General features: G+C 36.7%; 1 protein-coding gene across 1 annotated transcript; it reads right to left on the bottom strand.

Moving 5' to 3' along the window:
• Positions 1–936: 936 nt before the first annotated feature.
• On the bottom strand, positions 937–18,445 carry SSX2IP (SSX family member 2 interacting protein; the record flags this gene model as incomplete). Its single annotated transcript, XM_082002944.1, has 13 exons — positions 937–1,018; positions 1,224–1,344; positions 3,800–3,911; positions 6,178–6,351; positions 6,793–6,929; positions 8,442–8,592; positions 11,773–11,944; positions 12,022–12,097; positions 13,756–13,891; positions 15,132–15,242; positions 17,004–17,204; positions 17,445–17,611; positions 18,403–18,445. 13 exons carry the CDS (start codon positions 18,443–18,445, stop codon positions 937–939), a joined length of 1,683 nt encoding a protein of 560 aa, XP_081859070.1.
• Between the last annotated feature and the right edge of the window lie 6,237 nt (positions 18,446–24,682).

The following is a 24,682-nucleotide window of genomic DNA, read 5'->3' as shown; positions in this document are numbered from 1 at the left end:
AAAAAGATTCTGGATTCAGTTCAAAGGAAAAAACTATCGAAATACAAAACCAGCATCCGATTTGTTGACATAGTGTACAGTCCTACAACCATGATAGCTTAAAAGTTTAGTGCACACAAAACACAGAACCAGGGTTTCTTAGAATAGAATTACACATTTATTGTTCACATTTGAAATAATTTGGTTCCTGACTGAACCATTGAAAGTCTTAATGCATCTGTAAACTGAGTAACACTATAAAACAATTTAAAATGCCATGTAAAATAATATTATGTATGCATGTGTTTCATTTCATGGTTTCTCAGGATAATCACTTTGTCTATTTACAAATATATAAAGATTTTGCACTTTAAGTCATCTGAAATATCAAAGAGGTATTTTCAAATCACACAATAAATATAGAAGCTGTTTTGTTAAAAATCTACAGTATACTGTACATTCAAGTTGAGGCAAAAGAAGTTTTAATGCCAGTTACACTTGAGACATAAATGAATGTTTACAATAATTAAACAATTTCTAAAAGTGCCATCTCTGCCTGTGATGAAAGGTAATATTAGGATCCAATGTTTCGCTACAGTCAGTTTCACACCATTACTTCATTCACAGAATCAGAGCTTCTGTTTCTAGAAAAATATCAAAGCTTTTATATATTTTTAAATTATCTTCTTTAAAGAGTTGCAAGAGGCAAAAAATGGTCTAAAAAATATAAGCCATGTGCACGCACATACACACACACCACAATTCAGATCACCACATACTCCTCTAGAAGAATGATCAAACTCACAGCATTCTGTTTCACTTTAGAATGTAAGTTTGTGAACAAATCTCTAACAAAAAACCCAGCAGGCAACCCTAGGAAGTCTAAGGCAGTTGTTCTATGTGCAAGTTTCTACATAGCAGAGTGCCAACTCCAGAGTCTTCCCATGACCTTGTGCATTACTCAATTTCTTCTTTGTCACTTTCCACCCACTGATTTGGCTTGCTATCTCCAGCAGGTTTTTTTGATGCAGCACTGGAACTGGGAAAAAGACAATGTTACAATGCAAATAAATTATACTTTGGATAGAAACATAATACTATTTTTATGATGTTTAATGTGTTTTGCTGTGTATCAACCATGAGCCTTAGATTAGGCTTGCTGTAAGTTATCACAACTTAGTCCCTGTGCTCTATGGGGAGTTCAGCACTACAAAAATAACCATCAGCAACATCATTTCAGATACCTGTTACGTGTAGTATACTGAGATGTCTGGCAAGGTTCTGCTGAAACAGGACCACTCAACATACAGTGAGGTTTTCTTTGCTGAGATGTAGATTTCACTAACCGATTTTCTTGGTCAGAACCTAAGAGATATACATATCAGTTAAACTACAGTGCAACCAAAAACATTTGAAGGACTTTCTCCTTTTTGTCTTCTGCTTTAAAAAAAGCACACCAAACATCTTACAGCATGTATCTACTACTAAATCTTATTGTTATAGATCTGTGATAAAATTTTGTAAGTATACTTCATGCTATTGAATGAAGTTATGTTAAAATTAGGATTCTAAATTTGAAAATGAAGCGTTTACATACATAACCACCACTGCAAGCAATCATGTTGAAGTTTAGAGTCACTCAAATGTAAAGTTTCTTGCTTTACAATTGATAAAGCTTTTTTACTCCTTTTACTCCTCTCCAGCACGCATATACAGTAATTAACACCAACATGAGAACTTGCAAACTTGACAGAGTACAGGAAAAAAAAAGTTAAAAGCAATAAATTAAATGCCTTAGCATTTATATGAACTTAGCCATCACTAAGGTCAATGGAAAGACATGGCCAAACTTGGCAGGCCCAGATGAATCCCCACTAACTCTTCCTCACATTTAGATTTCAAAGCTTTCATATGAAGTGGAAAAAAAAAAAATAGAATGATTCTGTATTTCTGCCATATTCACCATAGCGCTACAGAATTAAGAGCTTTTGGACAAGTGTTGTGAAAAAGGATAACATTAAAACAATTCTAATGACAACCTGTGGAGCAATATCCAAATGAAGTAACATTCTCTATGTGGCAGACATATTTTTGCTTTTATTACTATTATCCAGTAGCTTAATATTAGGATATATAAGATTGAAGGAATGCCATTTAAAAGAGAAAATATGGCATTAAATACATCCAGAAACACTAGAATTTGGAAAAAGGCAATTACAAATCAAAAGCTTCAGTGTACAATGAATGTTAAACAGATCTCAGGTTGCTCACAGATCACTAAATCAAGTCACTCTGTGAGCAACAGCCAAACAATCTCAATTCCATTCCTAAAAATAGAAGTTTTCCTATTGTGGAAGATCATTTCATTTCACACTTAAGAGAAGTGCTACGGGAGTTGCACAGAGGGGAAATGAAGAGAACCCAGAACACACAAGGCAGCCTACTTTATCTGACAAGAATACAAATTCAAGCTATCTTTACTTGCCGAGGGTTTCAACATTTATCTTTAAACGTTGGCTGCCACAATAAGAATCTATTTAAGAGATTCATCTATTTAAGAGATTCTTGTTACTTTTTCTTCTCCCGTCCCTTCCCCCCTCACCCCGCAGCCCCTTAAAAAGTGTTGAAGGCTCAGCGGTGAAGACCAACACACTGCACATGCATATTCAGGCATGAGAGGATGGGAAATAAACTCAATGTAAAAGGAAAAAAAAAGATTGTAGAAGGAAGTAAAAAGTATCGTCAATAAAAACAATATACCAAATTACATGCTATATAGCCCTATTTTCATTATCTGTTCGCAATAAGTTATTCCTTTATTAAGATTTGAATCTTAAAATTCAATTGTCTATTGCTCAAATTTATTTTTCTTATCATTATGCTCTTTTCACTATTTCTTTCTCCAGAGGATTCTTTTTTTAGCCAAATATGTATGTGTATGCATGTTTAATATTACTTCATCTCAAATAATTCATGCTGCTGTTTCCACATTATGATGCTCGTTTCCAATCTATACATACCTCTATAGGTCGTGATTTACTTCAACTCCTTTGGCAATTAACATAGAATCTTTGGGTTGAAAAGGACCTGTTAAGACCATCTAGTCCAACCTCCCTGCAACCAGCAGGGACATCTTCCAACTAGATCAGGTTGCTCAGAGCCCTGTCCAATGTTTTCAGGGATGGGGCATCTACCACCTCTCTGGGCAACCTGTGCCAGTGTTTCACCAGCCTCATTGTCAAAAATTTCTTCCTTTTATCTAGTCTAAATGTACCCTATTTTAGTTTAAAACCATTACCCCTTGTCCTATCGCAACAGACCTTGCTAAAAAGTCCGTCCCCATCTTTCAATTAAGCCCCCTTTAAATACTGGAAGGCTGCAATAAGGTCTCCCTAGAGCCTTCTCTTCTCCAGCCTGAAGAACCCCAACTCTCTCGGCATTTCCTCATAGGAGAGGTACTCACATTTAATTTAGTAAGTAATTCTAAAAGTTCCCCATTCTTAACAGCTGGGCTGTCAGGTACTTAACATTCACGAGATCACTTTGCAAATATAAATTCATTACATAAGTAACTATCAGGGAGAGAGTTACCATGATTCCCTTTTTAAGAGGAGATTTTGAACCACCAGTTACCCTGACAGGTAGAGGCATACAAATACATGATAAAATTTGTCTTGAGAAGTTTTGGTTGGGTGTTTTGGGGGTGTTGTTTTTTTTGTTTTGTTTTGTTTTTTAATAATTTTGTTCATACTTGCATGTTCTAGTTGAAAGAGGGGAAAGAAACACGTTACAAGAACATAATTTGAAACCAAATACTTGCTTCCTAAGAAGGCACTTGGAGTTGTCACATTTTCAGAGTGCTTGTAATCAGTAGACATACTTAAGAACTGTTGCTTCAGCCAGGCTCCTCTATCTTCTTCAAATGCCTTTCTCTAGGAAAAGAAATGACAGTTTACACTTATGATCACAGGAACAACCTTAGAATAGCATCAATTTAATGTGGACTATCTAAGAAAGCCCATGTAATTAACAAGAGCCAGGAGTTTAACACAGAATTAGTCATGTAAGCAAGATTTTGAAACTAACAAGGATTAGCTGAGGAGGTATTTATTTACAAGTCAAACTCCACAGTTTGTTTCACAGAGGTCTGACTAATCCTTTCATTTTACTGTTCTCCACTCCAGTGACACAATCTCCTATTGCTGCCTCCTATGCTCCCCTTCCACCTTTAGGGTAGCACTACGTCTTGGGAGCTGCCCAGGAATGAGGGCTGCCTCCAGTAAGGATTACTGGTTAAACCTCAACCCTGAGTCTTCTCCTAAACAGATAAAAATTACATTGAAAATAGCACTGATGACTTCTGTCCAAAACTAGGGCAAAAAGAAAGGGGTTGTTTCATTTTCCAATCACTCTGAACATAGAAAAAGAAAATAATGGCTAAAAGACAACCTCCAGGAGATCCAATGGCTCTGGAATCAAGCAACAAGCTATTTCATCTCCAAAAACCATCAGTGAAACAGGACATCCCCATTATATGAAATTATTTCTACTATGTCAGTAGAAAACAGAGCAAGCTGAACTCCAACGCAAACTTTCAGACACCTACAAAGCTTACAGTATTGCTTCTCTTTTCATACGTGAGCATTTTAACAAGTAGAAGCATGAGTAGTTACACTTATGCTGCAATATAGTCCTAAACATTTCTGGACAAACAATTATCATTTATTATCACACAAGACTTTTAAAGCCGAATTCAAGGTCCAATATGAAATTCATGAACTCATTAAAATGCAAATAAAATTAAATTAAAAAGTTGAATAATACATATCTATATGTAGTGGTCTGAGTCAGTATTTGTCACTATGTGAACTACTGCTGTGCCAGTATCTCAAGCAAAATCTAAAGTATTTTATGTTCTTTATAATAAGTTTTACAGCATAAGAATAAAAAAAGCTGTCTTGAGTCAGACAAGTTGTCCATCTAGCTCAGTATTCTATCTCCAACAATGGTCACAAGAGATGCTATTTATGAGATCACATGAACCTGTCCACTTTTTGTGGTGCATTCCCTCAGATGTTCCCAGCCTCAGAAATCATTTGATTAGAGATGTTGGAAGGCATCCCCTTGTCCTCCCCCTTTTAGTATCCAACTCTGAATGTGTTGTTCATGAGCTTCGGCAACTGCTTTTTGAACCTGCTGGTATTGATTGCCTTCACAATCTCCCATAGCAGTAAAATCCAGAAGTCAATGGCCTGATATCTAAAAATGTACCTTATTTAGATATGTTTTAGACTTAATTTCAAGTAGTTCTGAGTTCCCTCTAGTCCTAATCTTGAGATATTTGGTGAACAACAGTACTGCTTTCATCTGACCAACTGAATCCAGTTTTATAAATTTTAAAATCACATCCCACTCCAGCTTTCTCCTCTGCATGTCAAAGCAAGCAGTTCTGTAAGCAATAAATCTGAAGTCCATTTCTTTTTTCTTCCAATGGCTTTTTTCCTGTCATATCTGCACCATCATAGTTTCATCACCACATCATGGCCTCCCTTCCCTGCTAAATTTGTAAGCCCCTTCATGTTCTTGGCCCTAACTATTGGCTAGACCAAAGGACACACATGCTAGAGCACATTTAGAGACACACCTACCCTGACTGCCTTCCAGTGAGTGTGCTTACTGGCTACAAGAACAGAACAGATTATGACCCTACAAAGGGAAAGGCAGCAATTACTTTGCATTTCTGCAATAGTCACTGGTTTTTCACAAAAGTTTAGGAATTGGGTACCTTTGAGAATTCAACTCTGCAGCCAAATCTCACTGAAAATTTCATAGGCCTTGCCCTCACAGTAAAGCAAACTTAGGCAGCATCTAATAAAGCATTTAGTGAATAAGTGGAATGATTTTTGGAAGTACTTAGATATTTCAAAAGCTGAAACAAAAGTGTGTCATTCCAGCAGCAACTGTATTTTCCAATACAGTCAAAAAACTTGTTTTTTTGAAATGCCAACAGAATGATCTCCTACAATGGCCAAAGATATGTTTTACACAGTATGGGAATGATCTTTCTCTGTAGGTGTTAGCGAGCCGTTATTGTTGGATGGCTGCACTTTAGTGTGTATAACAGTAAAACTACTTAACAATTGTAACTCATCTTCCATAGGAGTTCCCTTTTCTAATACCTTTCCACTTTTCTAATACCTCAAGTCCTAATCTAATAGCAGCCTCTGTAAAACTTCTTCGTTCCTTCTCAAAATTCTTTTTTTGTTCTCTAAATAGCCTCCATTCTTCCTGAAGACGCTCTCTTTCTTCCAACAAATAGCAGTCCTGTAGCAACAGAGTTGTGTCATCGTCACATGGAGACATAAGCTGCTGCTGCAGATATAAAGCAACAAAAGACACAAATGTTAATTTGGGTGTGACTGTTAAGAGGAACATTATTTCCACAGGTCGAATTTTATCAGAAGAATGGCTGAAGTTTAATATGGAAACAATGTAGTAAGTATCAAGTTGGTCACTGTTGGGAGCAGAGTTTCAGATGGCAAGCAAAATGTCCCTGTTCAGGCAGCTTGACCTCATCAGCCTTCTTCACCTTTGTTTATCCCCCAGAATTATTCCTACCAGGATTACAAACTCATTAAATTACTAACCAACCCACTAGCACATCTATACTTGGACCAACCATTAAGATACTTTATTTAAAAAGCATTATCAAAGAATGGAGAAAGGCTCAGAGGTGAGAAAAGTGGCACATAAAAAAAACCCAAGAAAGCTTAGATTCAGTTGAGAAAAATAAGACAAATTAAAGCCTACTACCTGTAAGAGCTGTTGCTGAGTTTTGATCATTTCTTTACATTGCTGAATCTCTAGCTCTAGCTTTTCAGTTTCCAGCTCATGGTCTTCTCTTGAAATGACATCTTTTTCATTCAAAGCTCCTAAGTGTACACGTGACACTAAGGGGGGAAAAAAGCTACTTAAAAAACAGACAAACAAAATCTCTCACATCAGGGATTCATAGCAATAGCAAAAGGCTTTAGACTGTATTTGTTTTATCCTGAAAGACAGATACCCAGTGTATTCAAAAGCACTTCTATCAGAGACAAGAGATGCAGTTTTGGTGCTACACATGTAATTATGCACACAATCCAGTTCAGGAAAAAAAAGGCAATGAAGACATAGCTGCTTCACATTCCCCAAGGTAAACCAAGTGTCTGCGCTGCAATAAGTGTCACACAAAACCCTCACTTGTTTCAGCAGTTATTTAAAAGAAAAATCAAGTCAACGGGCTTATTTCACTGACATGCTATTAGCCTGTTCTTCCAAGCCCATTTTTGAAGGGCTTGTGTGTTCATAAAAATATGACAGTAACTATATTTATCACAGATATAAAAAGAAAGCCTTTTCCTTCAAGTCCTGTGAAGGAGAAACAGAGCTAACAAACATTGTGTGCATATTTTTATCCCAGTAAAGGGAATGAATTTGAGAAGAATAAAGTGTATTTTGTATAATTACATACTGCTTTACTTAATTTCATGCATAGCTATCACAGCGGTTGAAATGAGCCAGCTTTTGATCCCCTGATGCCAGTGTTTGAACATTAACTGAATCCTAAAGGACTAGACTATGGTCATCTCTATAAATAAAAAACCCATCAAAAAGGTGACTCCAAGTAAACAGCAAATACTTGAAACCTTTTTCCTGGTGCTTACAACTATTTTTTCAGTTCGTTACATCAAATCAAGTATTACTCAGAACAAGTGTTCTTATAATTCTTTCTATGGTATAAACATTCTCATAGACCATCTGGCTCTTTTATTTGCAATTGCATGCGTGACCTTCTCAGTCTTATTCTTGACTGCAAACATCCCTATGGTAGCAGCAGCATTTGCTTGCATGGGAAAATAATACTAGGAAAGAATTTTATATATTTTTAGCCATCTTTTAATGCTTTTTAACAGCTGGAAATGAGGAGAGTCCGGCACCACACCATCAACCAGTTCACTTTAGAATGCCACAAGAAGCCTCAGAGGAATGGATGTGGCAAGTCTAGACTCCTGAGAAGGGTTTACATATTTTGCATCCAATTACTTCAGATTGTTATATCTGCATTACTTCAACATCTCAAAGGTGGGGAAAGGCAACAAACATTATTATAGGGCATGTACTTTCAAGAGAAAAATAATTATTTCTTCAGAAAGTTGCTGTTTACTGTGTCAAACTAGAATCATGTCCTTTCTCATGGCTAACAGGCTTGGCATGCAATTCCTTCCCTAACTAACTACAATTAAAAAACTCACAGAAAAATGCCAATCACAAGCCCCTTCAGAAAGTCTACCAAGTCACAGTTTCTTCCATTTTAGCTTCCTTTTAGCTTCAACAGTCAGTAAAGTAAATCCTAAGAGCATGATACCAAATAGAATTATCAGTAGCATTTTCTATGTACATGTAATACACTTAAACGTCACCTTGGTTATCCAGCTTTTCAACGTGATTTTTCAACATTCTCCATTGTTTTCTAATGCTGTTGGTAAGCTGCTCTCGCACAGTTTCACAAGATAGTTCCCACATATTCTCTTTATTTAACTCTCCGATATCTTCCTCCAGGTCTGACAGCACCTGTAGAAGCAGAAACAAGAAGCTGCAAACTACTCCACCACTCCAAAGATGTGTATTTGTTTATTTAAGTATGCATATGGATTGAATTTCCTGAAGAGAAAGAAAACCCTTATATGCAGGAAAGATTTTTCCATCAAGGGAAATTTGACTGTTAGGGAGTTAAGTTCCCTGACAACGTAACGCTGAAGAGACAGAAGTGACCCAGCGGTCCCCAGAACGCCACCCCAGAGCCTATTGGCTAGCAAGACTCAATCACTCTCACACATCACCAAGCTAGGCAAGTTCTGACTGATGAGTTCTGCTGTCAAACTTAAGCGGTAGCTGCCCATAAACTCACTATAGAGCATGAACAGGATTTAAGACAAAGATTTTCTCCTGTTGAGAATTAAGTCTGCCTTATTTTCCTCCATGATGAAAAAAAAGCCCACACCACATGAAGGTAGAGTGGAATTAACACACCTCTCCCACTTCCATTTTACACTACTGTTCAAACATCAAACCTGAATGCTACCTCTAACAGCTAAAACATAAAAGTCTAAATGGGCGAGAGAAGACGACTAGCTGTAGCTGTTTGAATATCTGGCATGAATACTCCACTCTCCTCAAGCATCTAAACCATTCTATGCAGTCCCCTTTATCTACAAGTAGGTAAGAAAAACAGCATAGGAAGTACAAAGACAAGAAGTTCAAAGGCATCAAATTCATTTACAGATGCAGTAAGCACTTTCTTTCAAACCTGGATCACAGGGGATCTTAAGGAGTAAACCAGCTGTATTAAAAAAGCAGTTTTGGGGTTTGGTGGTTTCTTGTTTTGTTTTTTTTGGTTGGCCAGTTTAAGAGTTTTGTGTCACTCCATAAAGAAACATCTTACTCCTTTACTTATATTCATATATGTTAACACAATGAAAGCCCAGTCTGGAGTAGGCCTCTGGATAGTACTGTGACAATATGACAGTCTGGCTGGTTTCACAGCTGTTATTTGCGATGGGAAGGAAAATGATATATGACATGACTACATCATTAGCTGACACACTCCAAGGTGTATGTTTCCTTCCAAGAATCAATATGAATTAGCATTTCTACTTAGAAATGCAATGTTTGGGGTTTTTTTTTTTTAATTCTGAAAGGGATTCAATAAGAGTTCATATTTCATACCAAAAATGTTGATAGCTACAAACAAGCATGAACTATCAGATGTTATGTTAACTAGAAATTTATTTTCAGACATTCACAAAGCAAACCAGTACTTCTAAACAAAAAACTAATCAATGTAAAATGCACATTGTGGGATAGGCTAAGCCTTAAATACATAATTTATTTCCACAAAACCATATTTGATATTAATTTGACAGATGTAAAAAAAACTAAGCAGTGTTCCTGTGATGACAAAAACCATCTCCGGTTCTAGAGTGGCATGGAATTAGATAAGGCATGAAATAGATTAAATGGAAAAAAACTCCCAAAATAAAAACAACATCAAAAAACCCCACGCAACAAACCAAAAACGCTACACTGCCCTACAGCCACGCTGAAATAACTCCACTTGAGACTTGCATCTAGTAAGCACTTTTATTATTCTACTACTAGAAGTTACTGTTGTCTACTAAGTAGTTGTTCTGCTTAATTTGGTTAATTAGTACTATTACAAAGAGAACTAATCAGAAGTTTCAGTGCAGGCTTTTAATATTTTCTTAGTAGACAATTAACACTACAACAGTTAACAAATACTTGTCTAGTCACCCAAGAACAGTGAATTTCAGAGCGCTAAGTCCCAGTTTTTCCTCAAGTTTGTTTCAACACACAAGTCCATAAAGAGCCCATTCCCACAGCTGGATATTCACCAGGGTACTCAAGTTTGTGCCGAACATTCCTGGCCTCGCTGGAATCCTAAAAGTAGAAGGACCACTTACAGAACTGGTACCTGATTATGCTTTATACTATAAACTATACCCAACACCCACTACTGAAGATCAACTTCTTGCTGCTGAGCTATAGTAACAATCTGGTCTACTGATTACCTTAGAAGTTCATCACATAAGAAAAGGTTAACACACTGCACATTACTGACTACTGCACTAAATACACATGGGAGTCATTCTGTGTGGTATAGAAGGCAAGTCATCCAATGAAGTTAAAAAGAGTTTGTTCACATCTTACAAAGAAGTGGCCAGAGAGAGTCTAGCACTCTTCTACACAGCGCATTCTGGGGCTGGACAAATGCACCTGAGATGGCTCAGAAATAAAGGAAGTAGTGCAGCAACTTGAGCACGACAGGGGACCTTCTGAAATGGCAAGTACTAGATTCCACAGAAACAGCACGCTCTGGAAGGCTCCATCTACACATTGACGTACCAGCATATACTATTTACTATAATAAGAACTACTTCGTTCCATCGAGTATCCATGTTCTCTTAATATCCTATTACTAGTACACCATCAATCTTGAATGATTCCTAGAATCTAGCCTTTTTGCATGTCTTCAGTATTTCAACTATTTCTTATGCCCAGGGATACTCTTTCTCTGGTTTCCAAGAGAAAGCTCTGTTAACCTTCCAGATTATTCCCTACTTCACTTTCAAAACAGAACTGCAACTTCTAGCAAGGAATCAGCAAAAGGAATAAACGAGCTCTGAGAAGCAATGAATGCGCAGTCTGCTGTTACATAAAAATAAAGTATCCTCTGTAAAAAAAGAAATACTTACAACCTGGAAACAAACAAAAAACCCACAAACATTTTGCTTGAACATACCAGCAGCTCTGTAAAAGAACTAACAGCTTCTCTTATAGGAACACACCCTAATTACATTTCCTCCACCCCCATGGATTCTATGGGAGGCCTAGTTTCTTTGCATAAGCACCTTGAAAGCTAGCATCAACATCTTAGGATGGAAGGCAGACAAAACCCAAAATGCATTGTTATATAGAATTACATACAGGTACCTACTGCATTTAAAATTCAAAGTGTACTTTCAAGCTTCCCATTGACTAACTGGGGAGAATACACTGGGTGTTGTTCACAGACAGTAGAACATTTAAACATGGATGGATTTCAAGCATAGCACAGGATGTGAAATCTACTGCAAGTTACACAAGAAGCTTACTTTTTTTTTCTTTATGATCAAATTACTCCAGCACTATTCCAAACTACCACACATTTAATTTTAACTGAAGAATACTTACTGGCCCATCTTCAGACCTTTCTTTAGGTTTCTGTTTCTGTGGTGGGAGAAGTGAAATAATCTCTCTTTTCATTTGCTGAAGAACTTTCTTCAGCTCAGCGTTTTCCACTAAAAGCTGTTTTTGGCGTTGTTCATAATCACTTAGCAGAACTTTGTACATTTCTTCTTCATTTCTGGAAGAAGAAGTCTTACAGTAATAACATCACGGCTATAATATACACTTCAATTAATGTTGTTCTAAGACAACTACCTGGCTTCTGTCTTATCAGTCCTCCATGCACCTCTCTTCCCATCAGCTCTACCAACATAATTTAGAACTTCCATAGCTACAAATGAAAAGGATATTTCAAAAAGCGTGAAACAACATGCAAATGTTTAAGTATTCATATGACATTGCATTTACATGTAGTTGCTGTCAAGAGACCACATTACCCAAATATCTCCCTCAATCTTCAGACCCATATGAAACCACACTGCCCTGCTTAAAGTAACAATAAAATAATCATGGAAAGAAGATAATTTTTGTGTTTGGACACTGACGGAGGGATGTATTCTCATTCTGTCTTATCTTTTTTATGTATTTCTAAATGGCATCTTCATCCCTATTTCAGCTATATATCAATAGTGTATCAACTCTAACCTCTCTTCTGGCAACAATGCCAGTTTTATCTCCAGTTTAGGTCAAACAACTTCCTGATGTTTTACAAGGTGTTCCTAAAAACAAAGAAACTTCTCTGTTCACATTTGAAGAGGGGGGGGAAAAAACCCACAAACAAAAGCCACACTACAACAAAAACGCCAGAACAACACGTGACTACAGATTAGTGGTCCAAGTTCCATTCTAGATAGCTATCAAGCTAACAGTAACTAGATTTAAAATGTTATTTTGACCTGACATTTGAACTAGTATTAGACAGCTGGAAGAGTCAAGAAGTGCCACAAGTTCATTCTGCTGATCTCGGGATGAGGCCTCTAGAGATTACTGAGCTGATACCTAAAGACTTTCTGTAGCCAAAATGGGTGTTCCTGCTACAGTGTCCTAACCTGGTTTGGCTTACCAACAAGCACTTTAAGAAAAAGTAAATCAGCAGAAAACCAACTTGGCAACAACATGAATAGTTTTCTTCTGGTTTAGTGAACTAAACCAGCTTACTAAAACACAACATGGACTACAGCTGGCAAACAGCAGAGTGTTTTGGGGGTGGCAGGAAGGGTAAGAGAAGAGCAGGACTTCCCTTCTGCTGGAGAAAAATTACATAAATACTCCAAGGCCAGATATATGAACCAAAAGGTGCAGATATTTTTATCCGTTACATAACACTGATACCTATTTTCAGCAGCACACCGCAAAAAAACTGTACTTCTGCTGAACAGCACTGATTAATATCTTGAACACAATTTTTGGGCAGCACAACATGCAAGTATTCATATGATAAGAGTAGATTTCTTTTCTCCTCATTTCACATAGCACTAGATGCTATGTCTATCTTATGTTAGTTCCTCTCTAACATTTCCTTATCACTTCTTGTTAACACAAGTAGACCGTAGTATCTCAAGGGGAAAAAAGCTCATGCAAAGTTCCTTCCCGATTTTAACTGGTGGGCATAATACAAGACTTTGGATAGTGTCACAAACACTGTGATAGTAGCAGTAGCAAGAAAGTAGAAGAAACATAGCTCTAGCTTAGGAATTAATTCCAAGTAATACTCCCTAATAAAAAACTCATTTTGTAAAGATCTCCACCTTGGTTTGTGCTCAGTAAACAATCTTATGGAACACAATATAAATGTTTATTAGCCTAACACAGTTGGCTGACATGAAATATTACATCTTTTATGCAAGATTTTAACATGCAAATAAAAATCTTGAAGCGGAGGGCCACATTGACTTTGAAGATACCCAGAACCAAATTTAAACATTTTTAACACACAGAATATGCTATTTTGCTGTAGTAAAATTCATCAAACCTCATGAAACTTCTTACCTATCTTTTTGTCCTTTTTGTTCATGACTAATTGATGTAAACGTTCCTTTAATTTGTTATACTCTCTCTCTTTCCTCTTCATATCGTGATTGTACTGTGTAGCTCTACTTGAAATTATGTTCTGTAACTTCTGTACCTAAAAGCAACCCCACAAAAACTGTATTTCTTTAACTAAAGCATAAACACATAAATTTCTTCAGAAAACCAATACATGAAACAAAATGACACTTCTATTAAACTGTATTTCTGGTGAAAGGAAGTAACAAAAGGCATCAGGACAACTCTCCCAACCCATGGATTCTGATCTCAGACTTATCTTGGGGAATTTAGTTTTTTTGCTGCAGAAACCAACACCATAAGCAATATATTATAATACTATAGCTCCTCTGAAGTACAACTGAACTCATGTTCTGGCAATTCACCTAGCCTTCTTTAACACCTTTACTGAACTGAACAAAGACATATTTTTGGTTTCAGTAATTAATATGCAGGATCTAGTTTAATTCTAAAGTATGCTTGTTAGGTTTACACTAAAAAATAAACTCTTCTTTCGGGCAGCAGGATGCTGGAAGACAGACTATTCCATTCGGTCAAAAAGAACATTAAAATATATCATAAAGCATATTCTTGGTCTGTACTATCAATACCTGGGTGGCGGTGTTTGGGGTTTTTTTTAATCAATTTTAACCATACAAACATATACCACATTCAATATTTTAAGCTGGAACTTTAGGATGTTCACTATATACAGATAGTACGGGGATTCCTGACTGCATGAATACATTTATGAACACAGAGAACACTCACAGAAACTTAGGAGCCATATGAAGTACAGTGGGGGAGAAGGAGCACACTGGAAACAAATCCCAAACTAAGCAGTGTCTTGGATTTCAAAGTGTTTTCTGATCTTGGTTCTTCCAAGACTCTCAAGTTTAATGAGACTGCTTTTGGGATGGGTTTCCCCCCACCTCCCTTTTTTGTCTTCTGCTCTCCTCTACAATATAAAAAAACAAAACAAAACCAGAACAAACAAAAGGTCCTATACACATACATTTGAGGATGTGACTGAATCCTGTTGCCCCCTCCTACTATTTGATATTTTTAAACATTCTAAGATAAAGCTATGCTCAAAAATATAGAAAGCCTCAGAAAACTGCACGTGTGCATTTCTGCAGTACTCTCTACTATTGTTATAACTTGGACCTATCCCTTATAGAACCTATTTATCCATAGGTAACATACCAATTTCACTTTCATGAAAGACAACATTTACCAACAAAAAAGCATTCGAAGTGAACAACTAGGAGACTCCTTGCAAACAATCATATTATTGAATATTTATGTAATGACTTGTGTTAAAGTACAAGACAACTCACTTCATCCTTTTCATTTTTAAGTAACTGGTGCAAATTTCTGTTCTTGCTTTGCAGTTGTCTGTCTCTTTCCTGAAGTCCAACTATTTCCCTTTTAGATAATTCCAACTGTTCCTAGAAAAAGTGTTGATGGTTCAGTATCAATAAGAATTAATAGCAAAGGATTTAAAAAAAACAAAACAAACAAACTACCAAACTAACTTCAGTAGGTTAGCCTATATATTTGATCTCTGATGTGTTGGGGATGATCATACATTCTCAATGACAAGTTAGTTCTATTTTCTGGAGCAAGAAGTATGATTCTCCAGTACAAGAAACACTCTCGCTCACAAGAAACAAAAATTTTAGCTTGGTATTTAACAGATATTATCTTATACAGTTATTACTTTTTCATTAAGTCAGGATTCTGTAAGCATATCTATACTGTGATAGTGAGGCGGATACTAAGCAACCTGTATGAATTTGAGGCTACAGCATTACTGGAATGCTTCTGTTAAATAATCAAGGGAACAATTAACACAGACATGCAGACTGTGACCATAGCAAAGCAAATGTGGCATTGCACATATACAGAGTAAGACTCGACAGATGATCTCATTATAACAGATTATGCAAAACTAACTTTTAGAAATTTTTCCACAAATGAGACTCAAACAAACCTGAAATTGCCAACTTAAATGACGAGCCGAACACTACATACAAGTTCTTTTTCTTCATATATATAGTGAGCTACAAAGGTGTAGAGATATTTAAGCAACAAGAACTTCTAAGCAAACCACACTGGAATATTGGTAAGACAATAGTGGAATTCAAGAGGATTCCTGCATGGTATCTGAAAGAACTTGTATGAGAAACCTTATAAGCTGACAGCTAAATTAAGTGCCCTGGGATTGAAATAATACAAGTTTTTCCCCCTCTCACCTTGAAGCCATTTGTCTAGGGAAAGTAACTGCAGTGTTCTGGAACTTAACATTATATAGCATTTGTATAAAAACGAGCTACACATTATTTTTAATGTCACATCAAAATGCGTCTACACAGATGACCAATCTCAGCAGGACTACTAAGATTTTGCGAATCTACAGTAGTACTTGTCAAGGAGACAGTGTTGTCCAGCCCTAGTGAAAAGCAAGCCTAAGAAGGCCCCAAATCAGCATTGAAATATTGTTTTCCTGACAGAATCAAGAGAAAGACAACATTAATGTGACAGTGCATACAAGTACCCATGAAGTAGCATAGGCTGTGATCTTCCAATATATCAGCTACTCCACAATAACTGGCCTTGTGCATGTATTTATCCTGTGATAGAACAAAGCTTAGTAACTTCAGTTTTGACAACAGCTTCTGAGCAACTCTTACAAAGACACCATGTAGTCAGCTGTCCAAGGAATCCAACAACAAGTAAAATACATGGAAAAAGCTACAGATATGGAGAAAGACTGAGAACAACCCTGTGATATACACTAGAAATGCTATCTACACTTTTACTGGTTACAATTATATTGGGAATGTATCTCTTAGAGCTGGGCATATCCTTTTAAGTGATAATGAATGATACAAACTGAAATGTTTAACATGTTTGCCCACAGCAGGCATTAGCACTTCCAATCTGAACAGTCTTCTCTCTTCCTTGATTAAAGATACCACAATTCTCAATAAGCTTTCAGTTCTCCCATTAACTCATATTTTGTTAAGTTTAAGGAATTTTCAACTGGAAAAAAACTGTAAAAACAACCCAAAAATGCATATAAAAACACAGTTGCAGATTAGTACTGGGGAGAAAAACAACCAAAAAAAAAGCACTAACTGTTAAGAATGTACAGTATCTTTAAAACAAGTACTTCATAATATTGGTCGAATTATCTTGTTTTCTACCTTTAATTTAGCATAGCAGTTCTGTAAGTGATCCATATCGCTACCCAGTTTCAGATGCTGCATTTCTACTTCTTCCTGAGCTCGAAGGTTCTTGTGCTGCAGTACAAGCAATTCATTCATGCAATTTATGATGGATATTAAATTTAATTCTTTTCCTTTGGACTCCGCATAAATAGAAGGAAAGCCCAATGTTGTCAATTCCTAGTAAAAGACAAGGGGAGGGGAATAAATAACTGCATCAATCTTTCACAATTCTCCAAAAAGAGAAACAATAGCAGGGGAAATCCTACATGAAGGGGGAAAAAAAATAAAGTCTTATTCCCCATCAACTTTGGCTTCTGAGCATTGAGAAAGAAGCCTTCTTAATCCAGTGAATCTTTACTAGCACAACTAATTTAATGTCACCTTTACACAGCGTCCAATAAACAAGATCTGGCTTACCCTATTGAGATAGGATATACTCTCTTCAATATTCTCTTCTGTGCAGAAGGCACTGAAAAAGCCGTGCATGCTTTTGGATGAAGGCAGTGGCAAGCGTAGCACTTGTGAGCTCATGCTTGGGGAAGATATCTTTCTTTCTGAGGTATATTGAAAAATATTTTTGCTATCTAAAAGTTAAAAGCATTAAGAAACCAGTCAGGGCTAGTAGTTTGGGACACATCACATACAGAAAAAAAAAATCAAATCCCCAGCTATTCAAATTATTATTTACATAAATTTACAAGTCTAAAGCTTAGAATTTTATCTAGAATGACATATTAAACAATTCACAATGGAAAAAAGCATGTAAAATTCCACTGAAGATTTAAAGACTCAATAACATCTTAAGGTATTATCTTTCAAATTTTACTCCTCTGCCAAAAGAAAGACTGCCCAGCCTTTCTTCCCAGTTGGCTTGCCTCAACACAATTTTTATTTTTTTTCCCCAACAGGTGCAAAAGCTCCATATTTAGTCAAAATTTTTATAGAATGCATGATAACCTTATTTGTATTAACCGTATGCTGTAATTTACTCTTCCACTAGGAAGAAGCAGGCAAAAAAATATTTACACCTTTAATAAATTTGTAATCAATTTATGAGGCAACAGAATTTAGAACAAGTAAATAACCCTCTGAAAATGCAAGATATCCTGAAAGTTGCAATTAAAAAAAAGTGTGACTGAAAAGTCTTAGAACCTTTTTATATACATATACGTGAAAGGACAGTATTTTACAGCAGCATTTCTGTAAAGACTCATTTCAAAACAAAGCACTGTATGTATGTACTACGCATTATTTAACATTCTGCTTAACTAGTCAAGTATGTCATGCACAGAACTCCAATCTCTTTCTCTTCAGCAGCTACATCATCACTGGTAAAGTTAGAAAATCCAATAAAATCAAAATATTACCAGTTTACCTGATGACAGCACTGGCACAGTAATAGTCTTCCAATCTCCCATAGCAACAAAGACAGGCAAGGTACCTGAGCAACTGGTTCAGCAGTGAAGTATTTAGTACAATTGCTGGCAACGTGCATTACGTAGGCATCTCCTAAAATAGCAAGAGCATTTTAGATTAACAATAGCAGCTAATACAGCTAGAAGATTAAAGTAGGCATAGGAGAGTGACTATTGGACTTGAGCCACAAGAAATTCTTCTACTTCTTTACACAGCACTTGGAACACAGTAAACACAGCAAATACGCTGTAAAAATGATGCATCTATCTATAGTTAGTTAGCCTTAACTAAGTCTTGTAAACCATTAACTAAAGCTAAAATGCCATGCACACATTAAAGTAATAAAGACACACTGTAGATAACTCAGTTGTTTCTTTTGATATACAGCAGAGAAAACACAGCAAGCCAAATATTCAATATTTTCCTGTCATATAACCAGAATGCAATTTTAGGAAGATAAACACATGTGAAGTTTTTAACATAAATCTGCCTGAGTGGGATTAAAGAGAAGGATAACAAAGGCTCTACGGAAGATATGTTGGCGCAAAGAGGGCAAAGAAATTTCTAATAAATGTTTAGCCATTTAAATTTAACTTAATCTACACATTTAGTTACCTGGCAAGTTGCTTGCTTCTTTGCAGAGTCTCTAAACTTGAAGAAAACAAATAGTAGAAGCCTTACCCCACTGGCACAGCCACTCAGTACAGCACTGGCCCTCTGGAAACCGAAGGAAAGTCACATACTCATAAGAACGAACAAACCAATTGTCCCCTCAACCTACGTCCACCACCCAAAAAGAAGGCACATAATAGCATTAGTTACCACACTGCTGGAAACTTAAAATCCAGCTTGGATGCTTAAGACTTGGACAGAGCAACCCATCAGCTGTTACACAAACAATGATGCTTTGGGGAAACAAGCTTTCCACCTGACAGGAAATTTTTTTCAATTAACACTTTGGAACAAAATTTCAAGTCAGTTTTAGATGGACTCCGTAGACTTGTAAAGCACAGGGATGTTTTCCTCTAACCACACCACACCCCCACCCCACCCCCAATGTTCCAATAAACGCACTCTGGATAAGCAACTTCCAGATTTCTAACACCAAAACCTTGTATTTTTATCACTGTGGAAAAAGCTATAGTTTGGGGTGGGGGGTGGGAATTGTGCTCTATTATCCATAAGGTCTCTTGAGAGTACAGAGACAGTAATAATCCTTATCAACATTTCAAAGCACAGAACACAGTGCCCAAATTAACACCAAGTTTTTAAGAGACCATACTGGTACACAGTCATGTTACACAATGCTCAGCACTAGAAAATAAAATATCCATCTGGATGAGTATTTCTCCAGGTTCATAAATTTACTTGGAGGGGGAAAAAAAAAAAAAAAAAGGTAAACAGTTATTCCTCAGATGAGTTGAGAGCTTGCAGGGACTACTAAATTACATAAAAGAAAGTACACATAAGGCAGCAAGAAAACACAGTCAATGCAACAATCTAGTGGCTGTCCTTGTTCAAGAAATGGGTTTTTCTGCTTTCTCTTTGTCCATATCAAGATGTCCAGAAATGAACAAAGTGAAGGTTGAGATTTTAAAGACAAGAACTGACTTCATAGCAGAAATCTGCACGGTAATCTTTTCTTTTTTTCCACTCATCCAAAACAACTGTGCTTTTAAAAATGGAATTCAAAGTCAAACTAAGGATTAAAAGGACACACTTCTTACATGTTAGTTTCGCTTCTGTTGGATCCATCAGATAAAGGAACCTGCAAATGTAAGGGAAGAAGGAGGCAAATTAAGCTACAAGTATATTCTCATTACTAGCACTGCTATCCTGCATTCTAATAAGGTATCAAAAGATTGTTAAAAAACTCAAGTCACACAAATTCCATTAAGGACTGTTAGAAAGTCCACAAAAACACTACTCACATTTCAGATATGCCATTACTTTCAAACAAACTGGCTTTCATTCTTTAAAACGTTGCATACCCATTATGAGATCTTATTACCCAAATTCCCTCAATGTACAGTATTACCAACCCACACATCTCTCTACACTGACAATACTGTTCTGACACAGCATCTATCACTTCAAACAATGTTTGACTGGAAGCAGAAAAAAGACTAGTCCAGGTGTGGGAATGCACTGATTCTCTAAATTTTAGCCCTGCAAGCCACATGCAGATTCATGCAGTGCAGATGCTTTATCAAGACTACTCTCTAGTGACACACTGTTTCTAGGTATGCCAACAAGAGGACACAAGAAAATGAGCACAAACTCAGGCTCAGAAGGATGTCTAGTAAAGTCAGAGAAAGCAAGAACACATAGGCAGTACAATAACGTCCAGATAAAGCAACTATATTCTTCTTACATTAGTCAACCCTGATGGCTCTATTGTCTTGAAAAGGCCACCTGTAGTACACTGCACACTGTTTAATACATCAGATTAAAAGCCACCATCATTAATTTCAAGGTTTGGAAAGCACCAAACTCAAAAATTTCCTTCAACTGTTAACTACTACCCCAAAGTACCTTAAATTGTTATGTGTCAAACAAGTGCAGTAGCTTTGAAGCAGTAATCATTTGAGAGAGTGGTCAGCATTTTATATTTGAGTCATCTTTACATACTGCATTTAGAATTAAACTCAGATGTGCAGAATGACACAATCCTGTGTCATGCTACAAGTCTTTAGTCCCATGCTAAGATCATCTCTTCAGTTCCACATGGCTTCTACTGCCAGTTCAAGACCTTAGGCATGACTTCTAAAGATATCTAGTCATAAAGATCCATCAAACACATTTCCTTCTCAGTCTAGGCAGTTCCTCTGGAGCAACATGGCTCAAAATAGCCTCATAGAAATATGCAAGAGCTAAAGATGAGCATTCCTGATGAAGACAGTGTAGATGAAAAATTAATTCCAATACACTGTATTCAGAAGGGACTCTTCACCTTTAGTACGCTACAACGCTCTCCAACCACCGTAACACACCAGGGAACATATTCACATAGAGGAGGAAAATGTGTAACTCTGAACCAGTATTTTGTGTAGTTATGGAAGAATAGTAAAATAAATGAGATTGAAAAGTACTTTAAGGATCTCCCTAGGTTATCCTAGTTAACACAGAAAGGCTTTAACCAAAAGTTGTAAGAAGGTTTTGTGGTTGGTTGTTGGTTTTTTCTCCTCCTCAAATCCTGGTTAGGAAAACATGCAGTAGGAAGCACAAATCAAGTTTTCCTGTTTTCCAACATCTCATACTAATGTCAAAAATCTGACTGGCTGCAGGTGGGAAAGAAAAGAACTACTGAACAGCCAAAACTGCTGTAACTACTTAAAGATTTTCCTTCTGTGTCCACTCTCTGTACACAGGGATTTGTTGGAGTTTACTTCACCAAAAGGTTCAATGATTGCCCAAAAACCTGTAACAACCTGGTGCTTGCTAGTTGTAATTCTGCCAATTGGCAGTGCTACTTCCCATCCCAAGCAAGAAATTCCTGAAGCGGACAAAACCTAGACAGAATGTCAAACAATGAGCCTCTGGAACACAATTTCAAACGCATGAACATAATGGCAGAGCCATCTCACTGCAAATAGAAATCTAAACACCAAACACATCTCCCCAAAATTCTTACACTAAAATCACAGAGAGTTTGATTAATACCAAAGAAGCAGTACTCAATCCAAGGCATTCAATGGCTTGTCAGAACAAGTGAAGTACAGAAAAAAACACTAAAGAACTTTAAAAAAAGCTGTCATGGTAATAACATACCAGAACCTGATTATTAGAAAGACACTTGGGGAATTTGACAAAAAACCTGCAATAGTTCCACTAACTCCTACATGATTCACTAAACAAATACAACTTTCTTTTCAAGAACAAGTTCAGATTAAACTTCAAAAATAGTACATTTCATAAACCCAGAGAGCTGAAAGGAGCTTTCTTAAAATTACTGTTGTGTGTTTTGAGGCACAGGGGAGGGATTGACAATGAATGTGCCAAGATTCAAGATAGAAATCTGGTTAAATAAGACTGAGTTCAGACCTTATCACAACTCAAAGATCATGAGCAGTAAGAAGTAGGATTATAAACTTTACACAATGCAGCATACTTAGAATTTCTTGGTATCATGCTTAAACTTGAAAATGAGTAGCTGTAATGGGGTTTGTAAAACTCATTCATACAGAAGAGAATCGCTTGTCACAGTACTGTGCTGTGATCATATTACACCATCTGGTCATCTCTAACCTACACAGGGTGTGACACAAATGGGAAATGCAGTATCTGGTAACCCAGAAAACATTTTACACAACACACACACACACCCCCCCAAGGTAGAGATGATAGGGAAAGGCAATTTTTGGAGAGATGGTTTCTACCTGCCCTCAATATCACAATGTCTTGGAAAAAAGCTTTAAAAGTATCAAAATTGTCAAACAAACATTCCTTTTCTGTATATTTCAAATACTACTAAAAGTTGTGACATGTATATGTTTCAACTTGTAAAGGGTGGGGGGCATAGTTAGCATTTACTTAAAGGGCAATATGATTCCTTTTACTGATACTATATCCCAAAAGGAGCTGTGAATCTGCTTAAAGCTTTTACATTTGTCTAGTAATCCACAGATGCCACACAGATGGTTTTTATCCAGATAGACACAAAGACACATCAGTCCATGGAAATTTAGGGTATGCTCCAGTTATGACATTGTAGGTTTACAAATATATCCCTGATAATGTCATAAGGCATATATTTGTTGTAATTCACTAAATCACCATGGAAGTCCATGCATTTCCTCCCTAGAGTTTTGACACTTACTCTCTCTCTACAGCTGTTTTAGTAACAGTTTACAATTATCACTGGATATAATGTGCATGTTTTAGTGCTAACTGTAGAGTCAAAAGAACTCCTTCCGCTAAAAAAAAAATTTATTACAGTTTTAGTGACCTTTATTTAATATTGTAATTTTAATGATGGGCCTTGCAATCAAAGCAGACCCCAGATCTTTCCTCCCACATTTACACAACTGTGGCAATAATTATTTTATTAACTGCAAAATGGTCATGGCAGAGTCCCTCCACTTATCCACATCCTGTGGGAACTTCAAGTAACATCAAATTTCCAGCTAAACTTCTCAGTATTGTCAAAAGTAATGTGAAAAGGCAAGTCAAACCACCCGGCCTGCTAATACTAAGTCTCCGCTTCATTCTGAGCATATCATACTCAGAAAATCCCAACTACATTTCTCCATTCTGTTTTACTTATAAAACAAATAAGTAAAAAAAAAAATCAAGAGTTTTAAGAAAATAAGTATTTATTTGATCTTCTCAACATACATAACCACACAAGAATATATCCTCACATCTGACAAAATTCAGTATTTGATGACTGTTCTGTCATGGTCTTTGCCTCAAACACTCAGGTTACAAGGTCTACTACCTGATCTACTGATCTACTACCTCAAGATTCTACTTCTATCTTTTACATACACAGACGACTGAAATTTTGTTAATGCAATCACTGAAAAAAATTGAAACACATGGTAATGCTTCATCTGGCTCCCAAATTCCTACCCTATTTTGAACTAACACTATGGATCTTCACACTAGCATTCTCCTATTGCTAATCAATAGCACTGTTTTTGTTACTCTTCAAAATCCTGTTGGCATTCACAAACTACTTACTCTACATGTAACTGTAGCAGAACATTCTGCTCCCAGATCTCCCCATGTCACAGATACCCAAGAGGAAAATCTCAGGAACTGTCTTCTGCAGTTCCTCCTCCTCTTCCCAAGATCAACTTCAGCCAAACTTTATAGCTAGGCTGTCTCTGCAATCAGAGGACTTTTAAGAAGAAAGGAAAACCAAACAAAATAAAAACACCACACAACAAAACAAATCACAACCTTACTAGTTCCTAAAGTTGGTAATATTTACTGGGCAGAGCCAGAACTAGCATTCCAGATCTCAGAAATGGTGAGACTCGCAAGTTTTAGTAGCATACAACCTGTAAGTTAAATCAGGCATGGAATGAGAAGATGGTAACTGTAACTAATTTCTCTGAAGATTGACAGGAAATTCAAGGAATGGTTCTCCTGTAAGTTCTAGGTTTCTATTGAGCAAAACAGAAGTGTCACAGACCAGACTTGGTAATTGCAAACAAATAGGATTTGTGAAGTGTCAGCATACTTTCTGTGGAAGGAACACTAACAAGTCTGCCACAATGCTCTGGAAGAAG

Source organism: Phaethon aethereus (assembly GCF_964289735.1).
Source record: "Phaethon aethereus genome assembly, chromosome: 8".
NCBI lineage: Eukaryota > Metazoa > Chordata > Aves > Phaethontiformes > Phaethontidae > Phaethon > Phaethon aethereus.
This window is presented reverse-complemented; position numbering and strand designations above follow the sequence as displayed.